This window comes from Otolemur garnettii, unplaced genomic scaffold (genome assembly GCF_000181295.1).
Source record: "Otolemur garnettii isolate 467f Iridium unplaced genomic scaffold, OtoGar3 scaffold00223, whole genome shotgun sequence".
NCBI classification, from domain to species: Eukaryota; Metazoa; Chordata; class Mammalia; order Primates; family Galagidae; genus Otolemur; species Otolemur garnettii.
Genome location: NW_003852618.1, coordinates 895,946 through 912,559, shown reverse-complemented (window position 1 = coordinate 912,559; position 16,614 = coordinate 895,946). Strand labels below are relative to the sequence as shown.

General features: G+C 39.5%; 1 protein-coding gene across 2 annotated transcripts; it reads left to right on the top strand.

Moving 5' to 3' along the window:
• Positions 1–6,820: 6,820 nt before the first annotated feature.
• On the top strand, positions 6,821–14,818 carry GPX5 (glutathione peroxidase 5). 2 transcript variants are annotated; one of them, XM_003801850.1, is made up of 5 exons: positions 6,821–6,909; positions 9,950–10,103; positions 12,565–12,682; positions 13,096–13,195; positions 14,612–14,818. In XM_003801850.1, exons 1-5 carry the CDS (start codon positions 6,823–6,825, stop codon positions 14,816–14,818), a joined length of 666 nt encoding a protein of 221 aa, XP_003801898.1. In that variant the 5' UTR covers positions 6,821–6,822. The 2 variants fall into 2 exon arrangements, with proteins under 2 accessions (XP_003801898.1, XP_012668236.1); XM_012812782.1 differs by lacking the exons at positions 12,565–12,682; positions 14,612–14,818 and having other exon boundaries at positions 6,823–6,909; positions 13,096–13,157.
• The last annotated feature ends 1,796 nt before the right edge of the window (positions 14,819–16,614 follow it).

The window sequence follows — 16,614 nt, the reverse complement described above, 5'->3', positions numbered from 1 at the left end:
AGAGTATTGTGTGAGCTGGTACACTGTCATGATGCAAGAGCCATTGATTGTTGGCCAAGATTTTCATTAAGATTTTCCTGTTTCTCTGCTGATGTTTACTTGGTCTGCTATGCTCCTTATAGTCCAGTAAGTAATTATGATGCACAATTCAATGAATTTTTACAATTTTTTCATCAATTCTGCTCATTAGTGGCCTCTTTGACCTCTCTTCATCAATAACACTTTCTTTCTCCTCAGAGAAATGTTTAATCCATTTGTACACTGTCATTTTCTTCATGATATGATTCCTATATAAACTTGGACTAATATGCCCCTGATTTTATTTCCACTCTTGCCAAGTTTAATAAGAAATTTAATGTTTGTTAGTTACTCTGATTTAAGCTCCAACATTCTTATGATGGCACACAAAAACACAACAACAGTAATGAATGCCGTTTAGTAAGACACTGTCACACATTGACACGAACACAACTGTGAAACACTGATATACAAAGGTTATGAAACTCTACCAAGTTGTTTGTATAGTGCTGCCTATGTAAGCTCACGGTGGCAAGCTCATGAACTTAACTGTCAAACCTTATGAATGGGATTACTAATGTACAAAAGACTTGTGGCCAGGAGTGGTGGCTCATGCCTATAATCCTAGTACTCTGGGAGACTGAGGTAGGAGGATGACTTGAAGTTAGGAGTTCAAGACTACCCTGAGCAAGAGTGAGAGACCCCATCTCTACAAAAAATAAGGAAAAAATCTTAACCAGCCATGGTGGAGCATGCCTATAGTCCCAATTACTTGGTAGGTTGAGACAGGAGGATCACTTGAGTTTTGTAGTGTGAGGTTACAGTGCTCTATCATGACACCACTGCACTCTAGCCAGGGAGACAGTGAAACATTCTGTCTTAAAAAAAAAGGCTTCTATATAAACATAAGTGATATTACCTTAAAATGGCAGACGTGGGAGTAGATCCCATGCTTCACACTTACAACCCAGAATAAGGAAAATACTGGAGACCTGACTTGGCATTCCAGATGCAAAGGGAAATTCTCTAATTCAGGGAAAATAGTCAAGTAAAATCAAAGGATGAACAAAAATTTGTAAGTCAGATTTGTGTGGGGGTAGAGGCTGTGGTTACAATCTGGGATGAGGAAGTATAATGCATCTCAGACAGAATCAAAGTTGTTTTCTTTATAATTAAAGGAACTAAAACAAGAAACCTGGTATTGAATTTCAGGTAGGACTAAGTCATTAACAGAGACTAGGATAGGGAGAATGAATGGTTTCTTTCTTCCTTTTTGTTTTAGTTGTTGGGGATTCATTGAGAGTACAAGAAACCAGGTCACACTGATTAAATTTGGTAGGTAAAGTCCCTCTTACCATCATGTCTTGCTCCCAAAAGGTGTGGCACATACCAAGACCCCACCCCCCTTCTCCTTCCCTCTCTTTGCTCTTCCTTTCCCTGCCGCTCCCTCCTTCTTTCTCTTTCTGCTCTCCCCTTCCCCCACCCCCACTGTGTCATTAATTGTTCTCATATCAAAATTGAGTACATAGGATTCATGCTTCTCCATCCTTGTGATGCTTTACTAAGAATAATGTGTTCTACTTCATCTAGGTTAATACAAATGCTGTACAGTCTTTTTTTTTTTTTTTTTTTTTTTTTTTGAGACAGAGTCTCAAACTCTGCCCTGGGTGGAGTGCTGTCATGTCACAGCTCACAGCAACCTCAAACTCTTGGGCTTAAGTGATTCTCTTGCCTCAACCTCCCAAATAGCTGGGACTACAGGTGCCCACCACAACACCTGGCTATTTTGATGTTGCTGTTGTTTTGATGTTGTCATTGTTTTAGCTGGCCCGGGCAGGGTTTGAACCCGCCAGTCTCAGTAGTATGTGGCTAGTGCCCCACTCACTGAGGTATGGGCACCACCAGAATGAATGATTTGAGTCTCTAAACTGTCACTAATCAGTTCTGTGACTTTGGGCAAATAAAGTATTCTCCTAAGAATACTATCTAGGGAAAGACTGGAGTCTGGTTGGAAATACTAGGTAGCAGTTGATACATATTTATTTTTTCTACCCTAGTCTTCCACCACATTTAAGATCAAGAACTGTGTGTAATAATAGGATTTTTTAATTCAGAAAGTGACAGATGTTATGGCTTAATTTAGGCCTACCCTGGCTTAACAGCCTTGACCTACAGCTTAGGCCACAAGCATTTCCACTTAAAATTCTGTTTGATAAAAATGAATTTTATTTCAGTGGGAATTCCTTGTCCTTTCAAGTTATTTTTATATATATATATATATATTTCATATATGTATACACACATATATGTATATATATATATTTTTCATATATGTATACACACATATATGTATATATACATACATATATGTAATATATATATATGCATTATGCAAATTATACATGTATACACTTGAACCAGGGAAACTGGAATCTCTTAAGTTCTCAGCACAAATGGTCTCCAAGATCAAGAATTTAAACCCAAAGAGGAATGTAAGAGTGTTTTGAGGAATGGAAAGAATCTAGCTGTCTGGGAGATTCACAAGGGAACTCACTGGTAGTGAAGACTGGGAAGGATATTAACTTGAACCTATCAGGAGTACCTTAAATACCTTGCTGGCGATTCTGAATTTGATGCTATAAAAAATTGGTTAGCATCACCAGCTGTTTATAAGTGGAGAGACACTATCAGATATATGTTTAGTTTCCAGTGGCAGCAGGGTAAGGGAAAATAGGATTGAAGGGGAAGAGTCTAGAAAAGGGAAGATAAGTAGGAGATGATTTCAGCATTCCAGAAAAGAAATGACAGGGATCTGAGACATGGCTTTGGTGGAAGGTGTGAAGAAGAGGAGGCAACAACTATGTGATGCAGTCAGTAGGATGTTACTATAAAGTGCCCTTCATGTGGCCTCCTGCTCAGCCAAAGCTCTTTGAACATGTAGTTCTTGCTTCCAGGGAAACGGACAATGGAACACAGAAACTTGGGAAGGCCATTTGATGTTTTCATTGAGATAGAGCTTATGATGGAAATTTTCTTTCTATTCTAGGTTGATTGACAAAGGTAAAGTGGTAAAGAAAGGAATAAATGTATTAACATATTAATATGTACCACATTTGACAGAAAGGAAGAAAAGTTTGTAATAACTCTACTTCTACTGTCACCACACACATGACTTATGGTAAGTCAGTTTTTCTATTTGTGCATCAGTTTATTCATCTGTTGAACTAATACAGGGTGTTTACTTTGGGCTGGGTCCAATGTGAGATTAAACAAATTATTTCATTTTTCCCCTTAAAATTAGCCCTATCGAGTTAATGTTATTTTCCCAATTTTACAGATGAGAACCAGAAGCACAGAGAACAATTTGCCCAAAGTTACATAACTTGAGAAGAATGGATATTTTAAGTCGATATTTTAATTTCCATGGTTCTTTGGACTGTGATAAAGGAGAAGACAGAAGAGTCAGTGTCTGGAGGTGGGAGGTGCTATAAACAAGGAAACCTGGCCCAACTGAATTGTGTGGGCTCCTCCCTCTAGATTAGAGGCCTCTGAGAAGAGGAGATTAGAAATCAGTGATAAAGAATAGCTGCCCTTTCCCAACAGAGCTCATGAATTTCCAGACTCTTCCAGGAGCAAGAATTAGACCCCACACAGACTCTAGTTTTAAGGAGATGGAGGTAGGTTTTGTGTGAAATTGGAAGACATAGGGCTGGTGGAGGGGGATGGTTGGAAGGAAACTTAGAACTGGAGAGAAAGAATTCATCCATTTCAATAAATATGGAAGTTCAGCAAAGCTGGACCAGCAGTTCAAATCCTATGAGAAGGGTTAGGAGTGTGGGAAGAGTGATAAAGGGGAACAACTCTGAGCCTCTTTACTAATCCAATATTTTTCTTCATTTCTTTGTTAGTTATCTCATTAGAGCCCAGTTAGTTGCTGAATCCACCCTTTTCTTGTTGTTCCAAAACATCAGGAACAGCCAATGTGCCAAAATTCATCTTTGTTTCTATTATTTTGCTGTCTCAGTCATCATAGGTAACAGTTCTACCTTATGTTATGTGGCAGCATAACAAAGGTTGCCAACTTTCCAGTCTGTAATGTCTGTTTTCTTGACACTCTTCCTTTCTCTCTCTTTCTCTCTCTCTCTTTTTTTTTTTAGCCAAAGTCTCACTCTATACCCTGGGTAGAGTGCCGTGATGTCATAGCTCACAACAACCTCAAAAGCTAAGGCTCAAGAGATCCCTTTGCCTCAGCTTCCTGAGTAGCTGAAACTACATGTGCTCACCACAATCCCCAGCTATTTTCAGTTGAGACAGGGTCTCGCTTTTGCTCAGGCTGGTCTTGAATTCCTGAGCTCACTCACACACTTTGGCCTTCCAGAATGCTAGGATTACAGGCATGAGCCACCACTGTGCCCGGCGACCACTCCTCCTTTCTAACTGGTAGGAAAATAGGACTGGATTGGCAATAAAAATTCTTAAAATTAATATAAAAGAATACTTGCACAGCTTTTTAATGGTGATAAATGCCATAAATTTAAGAGTTTAACTCTACCCTTTGAAACTGGTCCCAATAGGGGTAAATGAGCAATTAATTTTTTAAACTTCAAGGTGCTAATAATCTGATGAGGAATATACAAGCAATACAAACAGTATAAATATGATACATATGAAGTAAAGGAAAGGAGAGTAGAATTTGGGAATCAAAGGGCATAAGTAATAAATAAAATAAGAGAGGGGGCTTCTAAGTACAAATGATCCTGTAATCATAGGACCAGCCCAAACTGGCCCCACCCTGTTGGTAACAGAATATCAAGTTATCTTGCAGGTATACCAGAGCCAATACTACAAGTCATAGCCCAAGAATATACAATAGAAGCTTTGCTCTCTAACAACCTCTGGAAACTTCCCTCACCTCCATTCCCAACCCCTCAGAACCAAGAAAATGGGAAGACCAGTACCTAACCAGAACCAGACTGCCAGAACACTGTCAGAAGCAAGGGGATCCGAATCGGCCAGAAGATCCGGGATTAAAATCTGCCTTAACAAACCTTACTATAAATGGTCAACTTTGAAGCCCCCCAATCAGACTCCAAGAGTTAGCAAACCAAAATTCCTAAATCTTTCCCCTTACTCTCTGATTCCTTAAAATCTGAACCAAGAAGGGGCTCAGTAAGCCTCCACCTAATGGATAAAATGTAGGGGTATATGGTATACCTCTTGACTCAAGTATAACTGGGACCTTTTCTAACAAATGCAAACAATGTAACCTAATTGTATGCACCTTTATATTAATCTGAAACAAAAATAAATAAATAAAATCTTTGAAATATCACTTTGACTGAAAAAGAAAAAAAGACTTTCTCCAGACCCCAAATTGGGGGGATAGATTTGAGTTGTGTCTTCTATCTCTTTGCTAGCCAGGCTCATAATAAAGCCTTTCTTTTCTCAAAAGCCAGTGCCCTAGTACTGGCTTCTATGTGCATTGGGCAGTATGGCATTTGCTCAATAACAACTGTGAATTTAGGAGTATAATTAACTCATGCATTATTGCTGAGGTCCAAAAAATAAAACTGTACTGCGAACAAGAGTGAGTGAGGAAGGTCTTGGTCAGCCTCCTGTGAGGTCAGTAGGGATTAAATATGCTATTTGTATGAGAAAGCAAATAATTCCTAGGGCTCTAGTTTGTAATTCATCCAAAATTTTAGCCAAGACTATTGAGCAGTTGTTGAAAACTATTGCTGAATGCCTGGGGTTTGTATGCCTGTTGAGAAGCAAAGCACTTTATTCTTAGAAGAACTTATGTCTCATTTCCACAATTCTACTTGGGCCCTGGGGCTTCCAGAAGATTAAGAGAAGTCCTTGCAACTTCCTATAAATTTATAATTATTTCAGAAAAGGTTACTTACTTTTAAAAAGCACTGAATACAGAATGGCAGATTATCATCCAGAAAGTTGGCAACAGTAAGTATTCCCCATCCCCCACTTTGTGTATAACAGCTTCCTATACCAGACTGCATCCAGGCTGGGTATCACCATTTGTCATTGTGCCAATATCCGGCCTGAGAAGTCTGGTAATCAACATTCCTTTTAACTTTTGCCAATCTGATAAATGAACAATGTGTCTTCTCTTATTTATACTTTGATTATTGGTGAGAGAGAACATTGCAGCCTACCACAGATGCCATCTGACTTCCTGTCTGATGTGTATTTTTCTATTGGTCTGGTAGTTTCTTGATACTGGTTCATAAGAACTTGAAAGCATTTATAAACATTCATGTAATGAATATATTAATATGCTGTTCTTCACATATATTATGAATGTTTAACCTCCTCCAGCCTGTCTCTTCCCAAAGCTCTTTCAGTGATACTAGGTAGTTGACCCTTTTGACTTTTTAAACACTCGAATAATATTAGAAATAGTATTTGAATGTCTAGGTCCTTTTGCTGTGACTTTACTGCAACCTCTGCGAGATTTAATTGTTATTCATCCCAGGAAAAAACAGATAATGCTCTTCAAGAACCTAAGAGGGTTTGCTGTCACTTTTTTATAATTCTGCCAGAGTTAATATGAGTCCCAGGTCCTCCTTGCACTGGTGAGCACTGAGTGCTTATGGGGGTGTATGTAGGCGAGGACATACATGGTTTGAGCTCTGTGGTTCTCACACCCCACTCACATGGCAGGAATCCTTTCTGCCATGTGATTGGTCTGCACAGGTTTGCGCTAGTTCCTGCCAAGGTATCAAAAGACTGCAGAGGTGCGTGAGGACCTCAGGCCCTCAGACTTGTGATCTGCAAACACCAGTCATGACTGCACAGTTAAGAGTTGGCTATCTTTTCCCATTTCTCCTAGCTGGGTTCGTGCAAACAAATCCCAGGATGGAGAAGATAAAGGTGAGTGAATTCCAGAGAAGGCTCTGTAGGGCTCAAACATTACTTCTTCTGTCCTGCATTTAGATCCTGCCCTCCAGCTCTTCTTTTAAGACTCTGACCTTTGCTTTCTTCTTCTTGGCAGATTCCCCTAAACTTTTCTTCTTTTCTCTTTGAATCATCTTTACTCCCAGGAATGGGTGTTGTTTGAGTTGAATACAGCTGGGGAAGAAAGGGTCTCCTTGCTGTGGCCCTTTGTCTTGTCCTTCTCCAGATAGAGGCCCCCTGGAAACCCCTCCTGCCACATCAGTATTTGCATCAGAACTGAGTCTGAGGCATGGGACAGCCATAGACATTAGAGTAGACAGGAACTGACTATGTTGAAGGAGAGGCTGAGTTGAGCCATCTCAGTTGCAGCTTGGCAAGAACCCCACTCAGAGGAGAAAAAATTAATGTAGAAATTTTAGGGATGGATAAAGTCAGAGAGTTATCAGAAAAACCTAAAACACATAACAATAATTAGAGGCCTCAAACAACTGGATTTGGAATCATGTGTCTTGGATTCTGGCCTTGGTCTATTCTCTCTTCATGGCTCAGTTGCCTTATTGATAAAACACATGTGTATAGATGTGTATAGCAGTGGAAGGGGAAATTCAGGAAAAGATTATAAATGAAGGAAATGACTGGAGGCAAAGAGGAATCATGATATTAGGAACAAGCACACTTCCATTCACATAGTGGGTCCTTACTTTTGGCCTCGGACAAGTCACTTCACTTCAGTTAGTCTCTGCTTTCTCATTGGAAGTTTATGATATGGGTGACAGTTTCCACCTTATGGGTGAGTGAGCAACAATTATTAGCGTATGATGTATTCTACAAAAGGCAGGTCTGGTGATATCTTCCCACCGTCCCTCTAAAATTAACTAGATGACTAGGCAACTTTCTACTTTGAGAACTAATAAGGTTTTGATATTACCCAGTGCTGCCTAACTGGGTGTGGAGACTTAGGGCTATGGAATTTGCTTGATAAAAGCTGAGTCTAGACCTATTTGAGACACATTATACAGACTTAAATAAATTTGGAATAGCAATCAACATCTGGAGTTAACTGGACTGAAAGGAGTGTTCAAATTTAATCTCTCTGAGCTCCTGCCCCATACCTACCCAACCTACCCAACAGGTCAGTGATTTATAGCAGCAGATGCTTTCATATATTATCCTTTATACACATGGTACATGCCTCAGCTTTCTGGTTTGTGTATGGGCACATAAGTTTAGGGACAGATGTAAAAACCTGCATAGAGAAAATACCATTTTCTCAAGAGTAAGGAGTGAGTAGCTACATCCTGTTTATGCTAGTAATAAAATCAGTGGACTTATAGGGTTGGAAAAAGTTGGGGTTTGTTTTGTTTTGTATTACACCTTCTCTGGACAGGTTCAGATGGTGTTTGATTAAAATCTTGTCTAGTCCACTGCCTGTCTTCGAAGTCTAGTTTAATCCCATTTTAAGTCTGGACCTTCCTCATTAGATAATGCCCCTCTCTCTTTTCTCTACCAGGTTTCTTTCTTCTTTTTTCTCTCTGGATGGTTTAGACCAGCAGTTCTCAACCTGTGGGTCATGACCCCTTTGGGGCTCGAATGACCCTTTCGCAGGGGTCGCCTAAATACATCCTGCATATCAGATATTTACATTATGATTCATAACAGTAGCAAAATTACAGTTATGAAGTAGCAACAAAAATAATTTTATGGTTGGGGGTCACCACAACATGAGGAACTGTATTAAAGACTCACAGCCTTAGGAAGATTAAGAACCACTGGTTTAGACATATAGCTTCCTTTTTATACTTCCTATCTCATACTTCCTATATTCCATGAGCAATTTGTAGCAGCTTCCCCAATATAGGGGAAAGACAGGATCAGAATATGCTGGTGAGCACTTGTGGCATCAGTATACCTTGGGTACTGCAAGGATAGAGACAGAGGAGGAATAAGAGGAGAACTCCCTTGGAGAGGGATTTAACATAAGAACATGCAATGAAAAGTTCAAGTAGGACTCATTTCTGTTATGTAGAACTTAAGAAATGTTAGGTGGAAGTCTACTCAAATATATTCAGGAGACTTGAGAAGGAATGGGACAGAAGATGGAGCTGATATGAAAGTGAAATTAGACACCTGGAGCACAATGGGGTGAGGTGGTGGGTGTGTGATGGGTTGGATGCTGCCAGACAGATTTCAGTGACCTCCTTGCAGATGGACTTTAGGGCTCTCTATCTCCTTTCTTGGAAAAAGAGATCTTTTCCCTTTCTTGCAGATCTCTTTCCTACAAAAAACTGGAGTTTCATAGTATTGCCTTACAAGACCGTTGTATAAGTGAAAGAATGACATGAAAAAGAAAATTATTCAAGGCTGGGATAGTATTAGATTCTAGAATGTTAAACCTAAAAGGCCCCTTGATGCTATAATAGTAACTTAGATAAATATTTTAATTAAAGTGAAGGGCAGGGATGAGAATTGCCGAGGTTCACAACGGAATTTAACAATAGAGCTGTTTTCTGATTCCCAGGCCAGAGTTCTTTCCATTCAACCAGGCAGATATGTGGGGTAAGAAGTCAGAAGATCTGGGAAAAGAAAAGTAACTAGGCCATCCTAAGATAATTAAATACATAATTAAAAACCTGCCCTGCTCTGAGAGAGTCCAGGCAAGATGCCTTCAATCCAGGAGCCAAGAAGTAGGTTTTCACAGAAGCATGAAAGTCTGTGTTTCCTCCTTGGTCCCACTTACTTCCAGCTTCTCCCATCCCTGCTTATGAATCTCTACTCTTTTCTATTCATCCAAGTATTTCCTGGTATCTTGCCTCTCTCAGGATAATAGAAAGAGAGACTTAACTGCTTAATTTCCAAGACACAGACCCAAGTTACAGTCTTGTCTTTCACCTCAAACGACTCCTGTACGTTTTCTGGGTTTCAGTTAATACATATCTTATCATTTGTGTGGTTTTAAAGATTAAACAAATGCTAGGAACTGTTGTTACTAATATTATTATTTTTAAAAATTTTCCAGATGGATTGCTACAAAGATGTGAAAGGTACCATCTATGACTATGATGCCTTCGCTCTAAATGGAAAGCATTACATTCAATTCAAGCAGTATACAGGCAAGCATGTCTTATTTGTCAACGTGGCCACCTACTGTGGTCTGACAGCTCAATATCCTGGTAAGAATTCATAACCACATCTCCTTACTTCCCAGTTGATTGTATTTTATATCATTTTGAATTATATCTAATTCTGCACCAAAATAAATACTCACAGTTAGGTGACTTAATCCTCCTATGTTAGAAGACTGCAAATTATGGCCCCAATAAATACTCATAATCAAGTGACTTCATCCTCCATTGTCAGAAGTCAGCAAACTATGGCCCATAGGCCAAATCTGGCCAGCCTGTGCTTGTAAACAAAGATTAGTTGGAACACAGCCACACCCATTTATTTACATATTGTCTATGGCTGCTTTCATGTTTTAAAGCAGAGTTTGCAGAATTCAGTGTACTTGTAGGAATAATGGTGACAGAGACCACATGACCCACTAAGTCTGCAATATTTGTTGTCTGGCCCTTTACAAAAAAGAAAAAACATGCTGCTGGGCCCAGTGGCTCAAGCCTGTAATCCTACACTCTGGGAGACCAAGGCAGGAGGATTGCTTGAGTTCAGGAGTTCAAAACCAGCCTGAACAAGATGGAGACCCTGTCTCTACTAAAGATAAAAAAAAGTTAGCCATTGTGGTGAGTGCCTGTCATCCCAACTACTTGGGAGGCTAGGGCAGGAGGAATGCTTGAACCCAGGAGTTTGAGGTTGGAGTTATGTTGATGCCTTGGCATTCTAGCCTGGAGCAACAGAGTGAGAATCTTTCTCAACAACAACAACAACCATAACAACAACAAATACAACCAAACCAACAAACAATAGCTGACCCTCTCTTCATGGCCTGTTTCTGCTTTGCAATGAGATTCTAGGAGTTCAATATCTAGCTAAGAACTAGGAGCCTCTCAGAAGATTCCAAAAGTCCAAAAGAATCCACATTTCTGAGACTTCTCAGGATTTTACAGGTAACTTGCAATGTCAAAGGAAAGGGGGAGAGAGGGTTTATTAACCTGAGCTGCATTTGTCTGGAGAGAAAGCTGGGAAAGGAGGCCATAATAGAAGTGAACACTCCCTCTCCTATCTTAGCCCTCCTTTGGGCATAGTTCATCTGTACATTATTCAGGAAAGAATTTTATCTTTCTCATATTTTAGGCCATGTAGCTAAAAAACCAATTAACAATGAAAAGAATAAACTATACCAGAGACAGACGTACCTCTTTCATTTAAAGTAATAAGAATTTCATTTTTTTGTTTCTAATTATGTTTTGAATAGGTGATATTTTCAGAAGTCTTAAAACTCAAAACATTTAGAGTGAAAAGTTTCCACCTCCTTCCTCTTCCTTCAGATGACCAACATTATCATATTTACAAAATACACAGATTCTTTTTTTCTGCTTTCCCCCAGTTGATAATATACTCTAAAATATAATTTGCTACCTTGCTTTTTTAATTAATAAAATACTTTTGAGTTAAGACCATGTCCTCACTCTTTTTAAAGACTTAATAATATTTATTAGACCATAATTTATTTTTACCAGTTTATAGGGACTTTAAAAATCTATTTATTAATTTTCTACTCTGTAAGTAACAGATGAGGAAACTGAGGAATAGTTACTGAAGGACTGGAAGATAGGCTTCCTAATGTTTTGTCTCTTCCCTAAAGGAAGTAAGTATCTGCAATGCTGAAGACAAGAGGAAAGAAGTACTAAATATGGGGGAGAGGTACTAAATACAGGAAAGCACTCTCTGTTTTTTTTACAAAGGACTAAGAGCTGAATCTGAGTGGGACTGACTAGTGTTTGTCAAGGGACTGATGATATCTAACTCAGAAAGGGCTAACAAAGAAGGTGATTTTAAAAAGTCTGAGTAAACAAGTTAAAAAACTTCTGGAAGTGGAAAAGGCAACTGAAGCTTGTGTTTTGGCATATCATGAGGATTTTTAGGTAGAATGCATTCTTAACCTCTTGAGGACTGTTGGTGAACATCAGAATGTGCAACATGACATTTCTCTGATTCTCTTTGTGTCTGTCAGGTTTACTTCTACTCCACTCAGAGTAAGCCAGCCTAAACAGAGGAGAGCTCAGTCCTCATTTCTTTTTCTTTTCCTTTACAAAAGAAAGGTTCACTCTATGAATTAACCAACAGGGAAGGTGAATTGATGAGCAGTGATGCTCAAATCTAGCTTTATTTAAAAATCACCTTTTGAATAATAGTGATAACTAGACCTGATCTCAGAGGAACAAAAAATTCTCTCAAGAGGGACCTGGGCATCTCTATTTTTACAGAAGGACTTTTCAACTGATTCAGATGTGCTGCGGGTTTAGGAAATATTGTGCTATAGAAAAGGGCTTCTGAGTGCATGTCTGATAATCGGTGTCTACTTTCACTTATGCCATGGACAGTGTCTCTGATCTAGAGAGTTCCCCCTGCTGAGCCTCTATTTCCTTCTCTGTAAAATGGGCAACACTAGGGAAAGATACCTGCCCAAAGCAGAATCCCTAGCTGGCCAATATGTTGTTCCTTCTCTAACTGCAGAACTAAATGCACTCCAGGAGGAGCTGAAGCCCTCTGGCCTCGTTGTGTTGGGCTTTCCCTGCAACCAATTTGGAAAGCAAGAACCAGGAGATAATGCAGAGATTCTTCCTGGGCTCAAGTAAGTGCCTGCTTGAAACTTTATAGGAATCCCCCATCCACCTTCCCTGAGTTTCCAGAGGGCCTTCCAGCTCAGAAACTCCCTAACAAGGTAGTGCATTAATAAGCTCGGAGCATCTGAAAGTCAGTTTTAACGTAGGCCTGACCAGACTGTGGTAGTTTCCAAAGACTATCTCTCAGTTTTTGGCAGACAACTGGATGGACTGTGCAGGAGAAAGAGTACAGAAATAATGAGGGAACAGAGAAATCTTGTGATATAGAGAGAAATAAAATGAACCAGGGAGCTCAAAGCAAAACAGAAAATGATCTTATTTCTCCACCAATCCCCTCTCTCGTGACCTCAAATCCTGGTGTTCTATCATAACCTTCTCCTTCATATCCTAAGCTTCCTGGGAACATTATGGTTTGTTGCAGGTATGTCCGTCCAGGGGGAGGATTTGTACCTAATTTCCAGCTTTTTGAGAAAGGGGATGTGAATGGTGAAAGAGAACTGAAAGTCTTTACCTTCTTGAAGGTGAGTAAATTTCTGGCATAAGTCTCTTCCTCTTCCCTAATATTGCTAGCATGGAGTTGGTGCAGCAGAACCCAAGGGCTTATGCTTGGCGGTGGACTGGTGTTTTTGGAGGAAATCTCCAGATCAACATTGGGTGTGGGTCTCATCTGTTTTTATCTTTGGGGCTCTGGCTTCATGCAGTGAAAGAGTTGTGTACAATGACAGTTTTTGCTGCAATCACCCTCTTTTGTTCATTGACGTTCATTCATTCAGTCAAGGTATATTTAGTAAGTGTCTGCTATCTCTAGTTGCCTAAATAATAAGGATATAAAAATTAATAAGTCACAGTTTCTACCTTTGATGAGCTCATGCTGGAGAGGGAGTTAGAAATTGATAAATATGATAAAATAGAGAAAGTGCCTTTTACAAAACAGTGATATTTAGACATAGAGAAATGCCAGAATTCAAAGAACCCTAAAGATCACCAGAATGATTTGTTCCTAATTACTGGACTGTGGACCAAGACTAGCCCACATTAAGATTTTTATTTTATTAATTAATTTATTTTTTTGAGACAGAGTCTCAAGTTGTCACCTCAGGTAGAGTGCCATGGCCTCATCATAGCTCACAGCAACTTTAAACTCTTGGACTCAAGGGATCCTCTTGCCTTAGTTTTTTGTATTTTTAATAGAGACAGGGTTTCGTTCTTGCTCAGGCTGGTCTATGAGCCCAAGCAATCCACCCACCTCTGTCTTCTAGAGTGCTAGGATTACAGGTGTGAGCCACTGCTCCCAGCCTCACATTAAGATTTTTAAATGTCCTCAGTAAACTGAAGATAGTAGAACAATGTAAGGAGGATTTTACAAACTTAACTCATGTAACCATAAGGCTGCCTTTTATTCCGAGATTATGACCCATACTCAATTTATTCTTCCAATGGTCTTTTTGAATTCAATGATGAAATGATGGTCCTTTAAATTATTTTTATTTGACAAAATATTAGTAACTCAATATTGGCCCTAAAAAATAATTATTGAAATACTAATGGCCCATGAAACTCTAAGACTTAGGAAAACAAATTCTAATCCAAGCCATTTACTTTGAAGAAAAGGAAATGAATATCTTAAGCGGTAACATATCCTACCTATCACAGCATAAGTTTGTGGTAGAGTCATGAGGAGAAACTGAAAGAAGGAGCAGACTCTAGCTATAACATTTACAGACATTTACATTTATCTATAGACTCCAGCTATAACATTTACAACAGTCTTGGTAGTTGGCATGGTGGTGACTTGAAGAATTTATGGGGTTTATTAGGAATAACAGATAATTAAAACATGTAGATACAGGAGAAAGTGGATTACCTGTGGGTGAAAATAGCCTGGATCATTCAGGAGCAGAGATAATGTTATGTCCCTTTTCATCTCTTTGCTTCAGCACGCCTGTCCTCACCCCTCTGAGATTTTGAGCTCATTCAAATATATCTCCTGGGAACCCATAAAAGTTCATGACGTCCGCTGGAACTTTGAGAAATTCCTGGTGGGGCCCAATGGAGTCCCCGTCATGCGCTGGTCCCACTGGGCTACAGTTAGCACAGTCAAGTCAGACATCCTGGCATACTTGAAGCAATTCAAAACTAAGTAGGAAGGCAGAGTTAGGGGCAGGAGCCATTTTGCTTCTTACCTAAAGACTTGCTCCAAAAAAATCTATCTTCTTGCCACACTCTCTTCCTTAATGGCCTCCACTTAACTGAATCACCTCCAGAATGCCAAATTTCCCACTCTCCTCCAAGTAGATTTGTATTAGGAAGGCTACTGCTGTTTCTGTTTGCAAGAGTATGTGGGTGAAGAATAAAAACGTGGAAACCCTAAGTCTCCAGACCTTTGTTGCAAATTTAATCATTCACATCCATCAAAGGAAAATCATTCTTCCATGGGAAAGATTCAGTCTTCTGTCTTATCCTGAAGAACAATGTCCCTAGATATCCTGATTGGGCAGTAGTCATATAATCTAAGTTCTACTTCATAACGTGTTTTGTCACATAGGACAAACTAGTCAGTTTCCACTCTTTTCACATCAGTCTTCATTCATGACACCTCCCCTCACCTGCTATTTTCCTGTGGGAGCCCCAAGGTAGAGTGGGAGCAGGAACATTGCCTCACAAGAAGAGAGGGCATCTCCATGCTAGTGGGACCCAGAGCTGCTTTCTGTTTAGCCCAACAAAAGCTTTTCTTACTGTCAGGTCTTTATTGCAATCAGATTTTGGCACCTGGAGGGAATGCCCTTTATCTTTTGAAGGGTAGGATTTCTCCTCTCAACCCTGGGTTCCTCAGCTTCAGAACCAGCCCTCTACTATGATCAATAAAATGTTTTCTGCAACATTTATGTGGTAGTTTTTTAATCTCATCTTTTGCTTGAACTCATTTTATTTCTCTCCTCCTCATTCTATCACAGATGGTGTATTACCCAGATTACCTGAGACGCCGCTCCCACAGAAAGATTTATTCTCTTAGATACTCAGAAAGTTGTAAATTGATGGCTCTCAGTTGTCAACTGGTTTTTTCAAGAATTGCCTCAGGCCAAATTTGTCCTTTTCCTAACTGGTATCCAATTACTGGTCCGTAAGAGATATAAAGGCCAAATACTAACTGCTCAGCTTAGGACAATTTTGAAGGGCCATTCCAGCTTCAGAGAACCCTAAGGGATAGATGGATGGCTGTTCTTGCTTGTACAGCAGCTCAATTTTTCCCTCTGACAAATCCTTCTTTTCTTCTCCATTTCCCTCAACCCAGCAGATACCGGTCCTGAGGTAATATGCTAGTGAATTTTCTGATTGCAAATCTCTATTTTAGAGTCTGCTTTCCAGGGAACCCAACCTATGGTTGTTGGTACTAAAAATGTTCTGAGAAATAAGATGCTAACATACAATTTCTGAAGACAAATTATTCACCACCCAGTTGATAATGAGGTGATGGCATGAGTGGCCACTGGCACATAGTAGCAGTGCCATTGTCAAAACTATGGTATGTACTTGTGTAAGGATATACACTAGACAGATGTGATGTATCAGGTGCTTGAGAAGCATGAGGTAAATGGTAATTATAAGGTAATAGAACTAGATAATCATTGCTAGAAGAGATTGATGTTTTGGAGAGAGACAACGAAAGGCTAAGAATCATATATCATTAAACAAAGGCTAACTGTGGAAGTGCACCTCTGTGGAGTTGTATAAAGAACCTCTCATGTCCTACAACTCAAGAATACAAAAAGCTAGGGTCCAGGCCCAAGACTTAAACATAAAAACAAAGTAAGAGCTTAGGATAAGTCACAGTTTATTACTTTTTGAAATCTTCTCATTGTCCCAAGCATTAGGGTCTCTCTGTTCTTGCCACAACATGGAGACTCTAGAATTGTTTGAAATTCTGGGATACTCAAATTTA

Excerpts from the sequence above, each read along its gene's own strand:
- GPX5 (XM_003801850.1), top strand. The coding sequence starts at position 6,823 with ATGACTGCACAGTTAAGAGTTGGCTATCTTTTCCCATTTCTCCTAGCT. Across the intron at positions 10,104-12,564 it reads TCTGACAGCTCAATATCCTG|AACTAAATGCACTCCAGGAG; the intron begins GTAAGAATTCAT and ends CTCTAACTGCAG. Across the intron at positions 13,196-14,611 it reads AAGTCTTTACCTTCTTGAAG|CACGCCTGTCCTCACCCCTC; the intron begins GTGAGTAAATTT and ends TCTTTGCTTCAG.